This window comes from Ictidomys tridecemlineatus, chromosome 5 (genome assembly GCF_052094955.1).
Source record: "Ictidomys tridecemlineatus isolate mIctTri1 chromosome 5, mIctTri1.hap1, whole genome shotgun sequence".
Classification (NCBI taxonomy): Eukaryota; Metazoa; Chordata; class Mammalia; order Rodentia; family Sciuridae; genus Ictidomys; species Ictidomys tridecemlineatus.
Window position 1 is genome coordinate 194,440,286 of NC_135481.1, and position 13,667 is coordinate 194,453,952.

Genomic DNA, 13,667 nt, shown 5'->3' on the forward strand with positions numbered 1-13,667 from the left:
AGGCTTTGTCCACTCTGGCCTTATTATGGAGACAGATTCTCTTGGTAAATATATATAAATACTAACTTCTCAGCCCTCACACCTCCTGGTGAGGGAACTTCTATACACAGGTGCTGCAACGTTTATTCAGGACTCATGGTTTTTGTTTCTCTCATAGAAGCACCCATCCCCAGATGACTTTACAACCTGTTCTTCCCCAACCAGACTCCAAACCAAACTGACTTCTAAAAGGCAACTCATGTCCCTCATGCTGTGCCCCCTCATGTCACCCCCTCTTAGTTCAGAAGAAGCCAAAACGAGTGAAGCCCCTCTTCTTACAACAATGGAGCCAAAAATAAATAGACTGTCAATATAAATAATTAATTAAGTCAGGTCAGATCAGGGAGACCGGTTTTGAGTGAGTTCTAAAAAGTTGGAGACTGTTGCCTGAGGGATTAAAATTCCCTCAGTGCTCTTCCCCTACCCTATCAAAGATTTGAAAGGGACACATAAGAAAAGCGGGGAATGATAGACCCAACCTGATCTTTTCTTAAAATTGGGAGCCATCTTGCCACAAAACCATGAAAAGATAATTTCGGCTTTACTATAAATTATTGCAAATTCTGAACCTGCTTGGAATGCCTGCCCGTGCCTTGAACTCATCCATGCCTGGCTCTCTGACCAGACAGCAGCCCTCTCTGAAACTTTAGTGACACCTCATAAATATTGGCCTTCCCTGGGCAGATACTGACCCTCTCTGAGGCTCTAATGACCTTCATAAATTCTGATGTTGGGGCCAGCAGAAATGTAAACTACCATTAGTGTTATGCTCCTCAGAGTTCTGTTATCTGTAACCCCCTTTTTGTATAACTTTCTGGGCTATAAAGCTGGGCTGCAGGAAAGCTTCGGCTGCTGTCTTGTTCCCGCGGTTTTGGGTGGGAGAGGCAGCCCGGCCAGTCGAAATAATAAGCTTGCTTTAATTTGATTTTAATTGGAGTTAGTGGTCTTTCCTTGTGTCCTGGTCTAACAGCTACTCCAGAGACTGAAAGGCACCCGTTTTGTCATATTTGATAAAATAAATAGTACAAGAACACAAAGGTATATTGGTACCCTGGTTACAAAAACATAAATCCAGTATCTGAATAAAAATGTAAAATGTTGCTTAGCTTGAGTGAAGAGGTTATGGATGTATATGGTATTTTATTATTTATTATTTATCTGAAATTCACATTAGATAGGACATCCTATACTTATCTAGCAGGTAAGCAGGATGGCTACATTACATCATTGTATTTTCTTCATGGTACTTATTACTCTCTGAAATTAATTGTCCCTTTATTTATTGTCTCCTTCCCCAACCCGCCTAAGGACTATTCAAGAAAGGGGCTTATAAATCTTATTTATAGCTGTCCCCCAGCATCTAACACAAAAAGTAACTTCAATAAATATTTGTTGGGTGTTGAATGAAATGTGTATAAATAGGTACAGTCCACTGAGATACATTTTTAGGACATTGGTGAAAGATGTATTTTCTACAAGCAATTGTGTGTGTGTGTGTGTGTGTGTGTGTGTGTGGTGTTGGGAAATTGAACTCAGGGCCTTGTAAAGGCTAAGCAAATCCTCTACCACTGAGCTATGTCCCCAAACCACAATCATCTTAATCATACTAAACTGCTTTCCTGGAACATTTTCCTCTAGTCCTGTGGATAATGAATCTGGCATCTATTGTTTTCCATCTCTGAGAGCCAATCACAAAGGACGCTGGGTGGCATCTGTTAGAAAACTCTTAAGCTATGCCAAGATGATCTTGTCTGTGGATACAGTTCTGGGGGTGGGGTCCCCAACATTTCCTTTTGCAGCCACTATAAGAACCATGCAGGCAGGGACCTGAGAGAGGCCACGCAGCATGGTGCATGGCGGATACCTGAGTGCTCCTGTGGGAGTCACCACCACATGGACACCTGGACTTGTTACAGCAGCTAAAGGACTAGGTTGGAAATAGTTGAACCACTTCATGGAACAGGAAACTAAGTATTAATTCATTGTTTTATTTCTTTCCAAACCATGATGAAATTATCTGTCTAATGTATGGAAAAACACCATGAAAAGACACATTGTCTATGATGTACTCCTGAGGAGAATGATCTTATTTTACATTTTATTTGGATTCTGAAAGGTGTGGGCACACTTGGTTGTGTTTGGGGAGAACAAGTTTTCTTTTGGTTCCATTTCATTGTTTTTTAAATTGTTTTTGTTTTTGTGGTGCTGCAGATTGAATTTACTGAGCTAACCCCTGGCCCTTTTTTTTTAAAAGAGAGAGAGAGGGAGAGAGAGAGAGAGAGAGAGAGAGAGAGAGAGAGAGAGAGAGAGAGAAAGAGAGAGAGAGAGAGAGAGAATTTTAATATTTATTTTTTTAGTTTTCGGCGGACACAACATCTTTGTTGGTATGTGGTGCTGAGGATCGAACCCGTGCCGCACGCATGCCAGGTGAGCGCGCTACCGCTTGAGCCACATCCCCAGCCCAACCCCTGACCCTTTTAAAAATTATATTTTGATATCTGGGGACGCAGCTCAGTTGGTAGAGTGCTTGCCTTCCATGTGCAAGGCCCTGGGTTTGATCTCCAGCACCAAAAAAAAAAAAAAGAAAAAAAATTATTTTGAGACAGTGTCTTGCTAAATTGCCAAGGGTCTTGAACTTGTGATCCTCCTACTTCAGTCTTCCAAGTAGCTGGGATTACAGGCATGTTCCAGTGCACCTGGTTTTCTTCTCAAGTATTTTTTGGGCGGTGGGGAAGGAGCCCAGGGCACGTGTTCTAGCACTGAGCTCCATCTGCAGCCCTGCCGTTTGTAGTTTGATGTTGATCTCTCAGTCCACCTTGCTTCCCCCGCTCCCCTGTTTGTGCTGCCTCAGGCTCAGCAAGCCTTCGGACCCTTGCTATGGCCCCCACTTGAGAGGTGTCCAACCCTGTTCCAGTTGCTCCCTTCCACGGGTCAGCAGTCCATGGGCCAAGAGGGTGTGTCATCACCAACCAAATGCCCCTCCAACACACTCCCGTAGCCCAGGGCCAGGAGTCTGTGGATACCTTTTGCTAGGCCACTCCATCAGAGGCCAATTGCACGTCAGTGGTCAGTGTGTCGTGAATAAGTCCTCCCCATGCTGTTACACTCTGGTGTGCCGCTCTGAGAAGCTGGAGAATCCCACCTTTGAACCTGGTCTTCCAGGTCACTGAAAGGTATATTCATAAAGGAATGAAGACAAGATCTTTTTTTTAAATATGTTTTTAGTTGTAGATAAACACCATATCTTTATTTTACTTATTTTTATGTGGTGCTGAGAGTCGAACCCAGTGCCTCATATGTGCTAGGCAAGTGCTCTACCACTGAGCCACAGCCACAGCCCCAGAATCATTTCATCTTTGTTTTTGTGGTACAGGAAATCAGTCCCAAGAATATTCCTCCATATAGTCTTGCCAAGCTGCCCTAGCTGGCCAACTTGCAATCCTCCTGCCTCAGCCTGCCAAGTCTGGGATTACAGTATACACCGTCAACCTGGCCAAGCAGAATGTTTTGTCTATTAGCTTGACATATAACATACATTTATATTCATAGCATGCGAGCCTTATTTGTACTTTGAACCCATTGCAAATGTTAGTACTATATTAAGAATGTTCTCTGCCAGTGCAAAGTGGCACACACCTATAATCCCAAAGATTTGGGAGGCTGATGCAGAAGGGCTGCAAGTTTGAGGCCAGCCTCACCAACTGACTAAGCAACTCAAGGACACCCTGTCATGAGCCATCCATGGGCTGTATGTAGGCTGCCCGTGCATTGAAGCCTATTGAATAGGAGAATGTGGTGTCTGGGAATGACCAGAGGACCTTTCCTCTGGTTGACCGCCCTGACTCATTGTGATCCCTATTCAAGCTCTGCAACAGGTTCCACACAAGCACCGGAGAGGTGGTGACCTGCTGTAGCCACCCAGCCCCTCTGAGATGGGTGTGACCTGCCAAGGTGCCAGTCAACCTTCTGACTGCAAGACATCATGAAGCAAGACTCGTCCCTGCCTTTGATGTTCCCCCTTAAATGAACCTCAGAGCCACCTTCTTTGTCTAGCTCCAGCTCTTGTGTGGACGGTGTCTACCAGGGCCTCTGCTTTTGAAAGTATATTTCTGACTCTGTCTTTTGTTCTTTACTGATTACTCCAGACTTTAATTTCTCAGGTGGCTTACACCCTCCTCAGCAGGAAGAAGAACCCCCCATTGAGACACTGGCCGTCACTCCATAAGACCCTGCTCAAAATCTTAAAAATGAAAAGGCTTGGGACTACAGTGCAGTGGTAAAGTGCCACTGGGGCCAACCCCCAGTGACACCCCAAAAAGGTTCTCTACCCCCAGGAGGCGTGTCCAGCGCCCCACATTCTCTCACAGTCCGCCCTCTAGCGCATCAGAACAGCCCTTCCCCGTGTGGGCTCCTCAGGGTGACTGAGCAGCAGGGGGCAGTGGAGAGAGGGAGAAGTGGGCAGGGCGGTGGGACAGGTGGGCCCTGAGGCCCACTGCAGGGCTCGGAGTCAGCCCAGTGGCCCTGAGCAACCTGGGCCCCAGGTGCCTCTCTATCCAAAGCAGGGATGGTGCTGACCACGGACATGCTTTCTGGGGCTGCTGTGAGGACTGGAGGCCGAAGGATGGGTGAAATGGTGAGCAGAGGAATCTTCAGTCGGGAAGGCCTAGCAGGGGGCGGAATGATTTCTTTCTTTCTTTATCTGGGTAAGGAGAAATGGAACCCCATTAGGAGCCCAGGGCTGTGGAGATTCAGAATGGTGCCTCACCAGCAGCCTCTGGAGGCCAGGAGCCTTGGGGGACTCTCTCAGAAGGAAGCAGGTAACCAGGGCTGGGTAGGCAGGTCAGAGGTCTGGTCAAGATGGTTTCCGACTCAGGTGTTTGGATGCCCGAGCAGTTCAACCTACACACAGGAGCTTTGGAACACCAGCTCCTTAGGGACCAGGACTGCGTTCTGCTGGATGCCCTGCTTGATTTTCCCAAGATCAGCCTGTGACAGCAGGCAGTGTGGTTGGTGTGATGGTGAAGAGTCCATGCTGCAGAGACAGAGCCTGGGTCAGGGTCCCCACTGCCACTTCCCAGATGTACAATCCACATACCCATTCTCAGTGGGCCACGCTGGGTCAGATTCCTCATCTACAAAATAGGGGTGTAACTGCTGCCTACTACTTGGGATTCCTGTCAAGTTTAAAGACATTGTACACAAAGCATTTAATTAGGTGCCTGGAGTACAGTGAGCCATCGCCAAATGTTAACTTTTAAAAGGTGGCATTAGAGGCTTGGTGTGCAGTTCAGTGGTAGGACACCTGCCTAGGTGTGGGAGACCCAGTAATGCATAATGGGAAAAAAGGAAAAAGAAGAGTAACATACGTGGCATGAAACGGTTAGTTCCCAACAAAGGCAGAAAATCAGCACCAATTCCTTTTGTCCAGAGTTCTTCCTTCCAGGGTCCATGATCTGCCCACTGGCTTCTCCTCTGGAATGGTGCTATTTTTACCTGCTGCTTAAAGCCCACAGCAGGAGCCAGGCCTGGTGCTACACACCTGTAATCCCATTAGCTGGGGAGGGCGAGGCAGTGAGATCCAGAGTTCCAAGCCAGCCTCAGCAACTTACGGAGGCCCTAACCAACTCAGTGAGACCCTGTCTCTAAATAAAACACAAAATAGGGCTGGGGATGGGGCTCAGTGGTCAAGTGCCCAGGTTCAATCCCTGGTGCCCCCTAACAAGAACAACAAAAGACCCAAAACAGCAGGAGAAAATCAACATGCAATTATTTAAGCTCAAAATCACTCAGCTAAAATGTTTACTAGAACACATGGATATTGCTTTCTATCCTTTTTTTTGTAGTGCTGGGAATCGAACCCAGGGCCTCGTATTTGCTAGGAAGTGCTCTACCACTGAGCTATAAATCTAACCTCCTGGTATTTTCTTTCTTTTTTTTTTTTTTGGTGCCAAGGATTGAACCCAAGGGCACTCTACCACTGAGCTACATCCCCAGCCCTTTTTATTTTGAGACAGGGTCTTGCTAAGTTGCTGAGGCTGGCTTTGAACTTGTGATTCTCCCTGCCTCAGCCTCCTAAGCCACTGGGATTACTCATGTGTATTTAAAAAAAAAATTGTTGTAGATGGACAGCATGCCATTATTTATTTATTTTTATGTGGTGCTAAGGATTCAACCCAGTGCCTCTCGTGCTCTACCACTGAGCCCCATCCCCATCCCCTTGTGTTTTTTTTTTTTTTTTTTGCACCAGGGATTGAACTCAGGGGCACCACTGAGACACATCCCCAGCCCTATTGTGTATTTTATTTAGAGAAAGGGTCTCACCGAGTTGCCATTGCTGAAGCTGGCTTTGGACTTGCGTAGCATCTGTGGCCTCTATTCAGATAGATACCAGTAGTCATTTCCATCTCAGTTGCGACAACCAAAAATGTCCCAGGACATTGCCATCTCCCATTTGTCCCAAGCCGCTGGGATTACAGGCATGTGCCATCGCTCCTGGCTTCATGTGTATTTCTTAATCAAGATAAATTCTTTTTTTTTTTTTTTTTTTTTTTTTTAAAGAGAGAGAGAGAGAGAATTTTTTTTTAATATTTATTTTTTAGTTCTTGGCAGACACAACATCTTTGTTGGTATGTGGTGCTGAGGATCGAACCCGGGCAGCACGCATGCTAGGCGAGCGTGCTACCGCTTGAGCCACATCCCCAGCCCCAAGATAAATTCTTTAAGCAAACTTGAAGTAGGTTTATGAAGGGAAGATTGCAAAAGCTTTAAGCAAGGACTGGCAGTTTCTAGGAGATGGAAATTGACTCATATAAAAAATATCTTCACGGGCTCAATCTTCAGTTGAGCACTAGATAACGGCAGCTTGCGTCAGGAGACAGGCACTTTTTACATTACTAAAATCACTTTTGGCAGAATCCTTCACATTCCTTCTCCTCCTCCTTTTGCTGTGGACATTCCAGGAACAATTTAGATTCCGTTTCTTTTCTTTCGTCCTTTTCCTTTCCCTCCTACCCTCTTTATTTTTCATGTGTGTGTGGGGGCTTGATGAGGATGAACCCCATCCTTGTGCATGCTGTGAGCATGTGTCCCATCATGGAGCTACACCCCAGCTCTCCGCAAACTTCTGAAATTCAAAAGCAGGCAGACTACACATTTGTCAAATCCAATGAACCATCCTGGTCTTCTGAAGAAATAAAATTTTGTCTGAAACATATTCTAGTTTGTTGCCAGGATACAAATGCCGTCTAATACTGAAATCACCTTTCAAAATGCTAAATTGGCAGTTTCCTAAAGAAGGTGGAGCCGGCCCTTTCTTCTCCAGAAATCCTGGGATAGTCTCCTTCATAAGATGGCTAAGCAGATTTTTTTTTTTTTAATAGGTAAGTCAAAGAAAGCAGGAAGTACCTGCCACCGACTGACTCTGGGCCCACCTCTGCTGCCAAGCTGAGCGCAGCCTTCTGTAAGGGTTTAGTCTGTTTAGTTCGGGGTTTCTCAGCCTCTGCACCCTGACATTTGGGCTCTAGAAATTCCTTGCTTGAGGGTTGTTTAGTAGCATCTGTGGCCTCTACCCACTAGATTAAAAACCACTGTTGTTGGCAGCAGGTTGAAGAACACTGCTCTAGACAAAACCCTGGCAATGCCTGCTCTGAAGACAGGGACTCTCTGCTGACCCTCCCAGGAGGGAGGACTTTTGTTCTTCACCAACATACCTGGAGAACAGTCCAGCAGAGATGAGCAGTTTTCCTTCAAGGAATTAATAAAGATGACAACCAGTTGCAACAGTGGAGTTTTTCTTTTTTTGGTTCTAGGGATTGAACCCAGGGGCACTCAACCACCGACCCACACCCCCATCTGTTTTTTACTTTTTATTTAGAGACTGGTTCTCACTGTACTGTTTTGGGCCTTGCTAAATTGCTGAGTCTGACTTTGAACTTGCGATCCCCTTGCCTCAGCCTCCTGAGCCACTGGGATTACATGCGTGGGCCACCGCACCTGGCAACAGTGGAATAATTTAGGTACAATAATGATTTACATATATATTTTTACATATATATATTTGGAATATTTGGAAAGAATGAGTTCTGAATTCTAAGGCAGACAATCTGAGCCTTGGTTTTACTGTCCTTATCTGTGTGAAGCACAGAATTGCTCATCAGGGCCCTGCTGGCTCCCGTGCCAGGCTGCTGTCATTTACCTTCGTGCCAGTGGGGGGCTGTTCTCGTGGACACCAAACACTGGTCAAACAAACTAATAAAATGGACTCAAGCCATGACGGGGTTTTCTACCTTTTTTTTTTTTTAATGAAAATTAAGACCCACAATTAATATTCTCCCATTACTAATTACATTTGTTAAACACACAGGCCAAATTTTACCTCCACCTGAAAACTACAAGCTTGTATCTTGCATGAGGTCAGACTCAGCCTAATCCGAAACTGTGGTTTGGTGTATATTTTTAATCACTACATTAAAAACAGGTTTACTTTTTAAAACTTTATTGATTTACCACCTGATCAAAGCATGGGATACTTTAACAGTATTATACATAATATTTTTACATAGAAAACTTTACATAGCATTTCATATTATATAATTCTGCTTTATTCTTTCAAAAATGTATACATCCACTGGGCAAGGAATGCTTTTCATTAAATTACCAATATTAAATGCACTTAATCATTGTGTATAGATTAACCAAAGTAGCTATTAACTAACTTTTAGGAATTTTAAGGAGGTAAAACATACATTTTGCACATAAAGAAATATTTGATGTAAATATGCAGATAATTTTTAAAAAAAATTAGAATACTGAGAAAACTACACCTTTGATGAGTGCCATTTTTTTGAGAGCAAGGATTTCCAGATATATTCATTCTTTTAAAATAATTCAGTTTTGGTTTCTTTGTTTTCCAAACTGCAAAGCTGCTGGTAGCAGAACTCCAGGGTTTCGTGTGAGTTCAAGCTGTGTCTACCTTAACAAAGGTACTAAAACAGAATTCAGAAGGAACCAGCTTCTATTGAAACCAATACCCGTTTGCATCGTAACAACAAACGTCTGGATTCGAGGGCCATACTTGCATTTATTAGCAGATCACTGAAATAACTATAAAGACTAAACGTAGAGCCATAATCACCACAGAATAACAAAAAAGGTTTGGTTTTTTATTTGTTTGTTTTTGCATTTTGTACAAAAGTTACCTGTCAGAGGAAAATGTTGTTTCCAGATAATATTATACAATTTTTATAATGTATGTTCTTTGGTTGTACATGAAGAGTACAAGGAAAAGGTATACTTGACACTAAAGGTGCATATTAGAAATAAAATTTACCATCCACCGTTTGTCGTTAAGATGCCAAAGCTGGTGATTTCCCTAACAGACAATGAAGAAAAACAAAATTGCTCAAGCAGCGGTATTATAACAAAAACTTTTCTCTAGAGACCCAGCACAAATAACCAACACTTAATAAAGCATTCTGAGAAAGAAATAAGGCCTTGGAAATGCTTTGCTCTCCTCCGTGACTTTTTAAATACTAAATAGCATCCTGGCCGATACTGCTAACTGCACACGCCCTTTTCACTAGTGTTTGTGTGGCCCAAGCCACATTCACCACGGGAGGACAGACTTATTCACAGAAAGGAACTTAGGCTGAATGGCTTGTTACTGGAGGTAAGGGATGTCCTCTGTTTGTCATTGTCCAGTGACAAGAAAAATTACCCTGAATGGTTTTACATCTAGTCTTTGAAAGGTCCATTGCTGGTACAATTTAAAGGATTCGTTCTGAAAATTAAGTTTTTTCTTGTGGTGCTGGGGATTGGACCCAGGGCCTTGTGCACGCAAGGCAAGCACTCTAACAAGTGAGCTGTGTCCCCAGCCCCCAAATCTTTTAAATTAAAAGAAATGCAAGCCTAAACGTTTCAGCAAGTCATAAAACACAATGACACATTTCCTGACCTGTGAGAGGCAAAAGTTAAAAGAGAAGGCAGGGGGACCCTGGAGAAATTCTGACAAACAAAATGCCACCTGAGAGCCTCGGAAGGAAAGGAAAGCCACCGTCGGGGTGCAGCTGTGGGTAGGACACAGTGACGAGCAAACACACAGGTTCCCCCTACACCTCAGCACAAATGTCAGTGGGGACAAGTGACTTGCGGAGGTTGTGATGAGCAACACTGCCTGGCGCAGGTTTCCAAGTGCAGCACCAAGGTGCAGCAGATCCCAGGACCAGTCAGCCGCGCTGCTCACGCCTCCCCGCAAAGGCAAACCTCCCACAGTCCCTCCCTGCTCCACTGCTCAGCTCCTCCTACCTACGGACGAAAATAAGGTGAAAACCTAAGCCTGCTTTTGTTCTTTGGTAGAGAAATCAAAACACTTTTTGGGAAAGAAAAAAGTAGGTAAGAGTGCTGCCAGCCAAAGTCAGGACATTTCTCAAGGCTGCTAAAAACAACAAGAAACTTAAGAAATCGGTCTCTCAGTAATAAGCAAAAGCACCAGAAATCCTTCTCTAGAAAGAAAAAATATAAGATTCCCAAACAACTAACTTCTAAGGCACCAGAGTTGACATCGACACACCCCGATTTTCAGGACTAGAGTGCAGGTGGAAGCCTGAATGTCCCCGGCCGCGCTGGAGACCCTTCTGCACTCCGCGCTGCCCAGGCTGAGAGTGAGCAGAGTTCTCTTGTCACAGCGCAGCGCTGCCCCTGCCACGGCGCTGCTCTGCCCCTCGCCATGCTGCGCACAGAGGAGCCGAAGCTCTCCTCGCAGAGGCATGCAGCGCCTCACGGAGAGCAGCTGGCGCCAGGCGCCTGCCGCCTGCGGCCACTGTCCTAGTTCACCTGTGCTGGCCCCAGCTGCTCTGGTCCCACCGAGATGTCAGCTGAGGAAGCTCATGGCAGCAACCCTTCTCACGCACTGCTACTGTCCCTCTGTCTCTAGGTCCCTCTGATGAGGACCGTGCAAGGCAGCAACACGAGCCATCAGTACACTCACTCTCCTGAGGTAAAAATAAAGGTTTACGCAAAGATAAATGAACTCTGGGTCAATGACTACTTCATATATTAGATTTCAGTGTGTGTGAGATGGACAATATATTCTGGAAACTTTAACTGAACACCCATCCACAAATACTTACACCAAGGAAGGTCAACCATTTCATTAAATTGTTCACTTTTTCCCTAAAGACTTTTTCTCCCCACGTTACTAAAACAGAGAGCCACGAGGACTACATTTTTTTTTAACCTTGCAAGCTCTTAATTCTAAATAAACTCTGCCTTCAATCAAATCTTCAATAATATCTCTTTGTAAAATACTTTAAAAAATCACTCAGACACAAAACAAAACATAAAAACAACCCTCCTCTCCTACCTTTCCCCAGACTAAGCTAACGACAGCTGACTGGCACTGACAAGAGCACTCAGACTTATCTGACACACTCAACGACAACAAAGAACCCAGCGTATTTTAGGTGGCCATTAGCCATTACAAGAAATTTTATTAACATACTCTCTAACAGTCATGAACCTATACAGCTATGTTCAGGATTTTCAAGGAGAGTGACTTCCCCTGACAAAACATTGACAGCCAGTCATGGGACTTGGCTAGGAAATAATGGCATTTGCAGTGACAGATTTGACAGTTTGATCAGTAAAATGGAATGACCCACGAAACAGAATCCCCACCAACTGTGCTACCTGGGTATACAACAACTTAATGAAATGCCACAAGCCTTAGTTGGGGACTTCGATAGGGCCAGCAGAGAGGCCATCCTTATCCAGGCCATCTGAGACCCAAGACGGCAGCTCCTTGTTTCCGTGTGACTCTTCACAAGCTGTGCCAGTCAGAGGTGGCTTGACGGATGTTCTGCAGAGCCAGGGGCTACCACACTGGTGACAGTGTCGGTGCTACCTGCGATGGCTCTTCCGGGATCCATATTTTATACACGACACCTATCCGTAGGAAGAACTTTCGCAGAACTGCCCGGAGCTCAGGGATCAGGTCAAACTGCATAATCTCACACAAGTAGGGATAGTACATTGAAGCATGTGCTTTGAACTTGAGGTGGGAGAGAAGAGAGAAAATTAGACATAGGGCCTTTTTCTTTTTTTGCACCAAAGATGTAAAAGTACTCTAATAACACTAATGTAACAATCACTATTATTATTAGTTTGTGGTACTGGGGACTGAGTCCAGGGATGCTCTGCTCTACCACTGAGTGCATTATTAAATTTTAACTATTGGGTATCCTTTTTTGTACCAGGAATTGAACCCAGGGGCACTCAACTACTCACATCCCCAGCCCTTTTTCGTATTTTATTTGGAGACAGGTCTCACTGAGTTGTTTAGGGCCTCAGTAAGTTGGTGAGGCTGGCTTTGAAGCCATAATCCTCCTGCCTCAGTCTCCTGAGCCACTGAGATTACAGGCTGCACCACCATGCCTGGCTTTTTATTTTGAGACAGAGCCTCACTAAATTGCCCCAACTGGTCTCAAACCTGTGATCCTCCTATCTCAACCTCCCAAACTGCTGGGATTACAGGTTGCACCACCATGTCTCACTTATAATTAACTTCTTTTAATTATATTAGGATAGTTTTGCTACCAGAGTGGGTGCTCAGTCAACAGCCCTGTCATTTTGTAAAGCAGGTTCTTAGGTTTAAACCAAGATCTCACAATCTGAACCCTCTCTTCTTGCACTGAGAATCACTGTGCTGATCCCAACAGCCACACATGTGACTTGAACCTTAGCCTTTCTAAACTGGGGTTCTTCCAGAGAAAAAGCCCTTCTGTCTGAAGGCATCAATGGTTTGTAATGAGTTAATTTCCCCTCAGTGCATCTAGAATGGTGTTGGTTATGTAGCCATTACTGGGAGAATTCAGAAAACAGCAACTTCAATTCGGAATGAAAAGCCACCCAGCCAGGTACAGTGGTGCACACCCATAACCCCAGACGCTTGGGAGGCTGAGGCAGGAGGATGGCAAGTTTGAGGCCAGCAGCAGCAACTCAGTGAGACCCTGTCTCAAAATAAAAAGGGCTGTGGATGAGGCTCAGTAGTAAAGTGGCCCTAGGTTCAATCCCCAGTACCACACAAAATGAAACCAAAAAACCCCTAAAGCCTCCCAAACTTCCCATCCTAGAGGAGCTATCAGAGTTCACTTGTTCATTGTACCTTTTCATCATTTATTTTGAGGGTCTTGGTTAGAAGTAACAACAGGAGGCTTGTCCAGGCCTCCCGATGGCTTTCAGAATTCACCGTGATGAAATAGGCCAGCGCTTCGCTGCACACACTGGAGTGAGAAAGGAGAGACACACACTTGGTTAGCATCTCTCGGCTGGGAGGACCCCCCAGTGCCTGCAATGAGTGTTCCCTGAGCACCCACTCTGGCTGTGCCCTTAGGGGCAAATCACTGAGTCCTAGTTTCTTCAGCTGCAAACTGGGAGAAAGTGACTGTACCAAACCTAAGGGGTTGCTGCAGGGATGAACAGATACCTGTCAAGAAACAGCTCAGCTTTGGCTGGCACCCGGCAAGGGCTGGGATCCGGCAATGCTTGTAGCACAATAAGCACAAGAACTGATTATTCTTAGTTTATTACATGATTGTCTTTCCTCTCAAAGCACATATAGTTTTTTTTTTTTA

General features: G+C 44.9%; 1 protein-coding gene across 3 annotated transcripts in view; it reads right to left on the reverse strand.

The window, feature by feature from the left end:
• Positions 1 to 8,516: 8,516 nt before the first annotated feature.
• Arfgef2 (ARF guanine nucleotide exchange factor 2) overlaps positions 8,517 to 13,667 on the reverse strand; it is a 90,100-nt gene continuing 84,949 nt past the window's right edge. For all 3 annotated transcript variants that reach the window (XM_013358601.4, XM_005325231.5, XM_078051971.1), the window contains exons 38-39: positions 13,199 to 13,316; positions 8,517 to 12,085 (exon numbers count right to left, since the gene is read on the reverse strand). In XM_013358601.4, the coding sequence (XP_013214055.1) occupies positions 11,909 to 12,085; positions 13,199 to 13,316 (295 nt within the window). In that variant the 3' untranslated portion in view covers positions 8,517 to 11,908. The remainder of the gene's footprint in view (positions 12,086 to 13,198; positions 13,317 to 13,667) is intronic.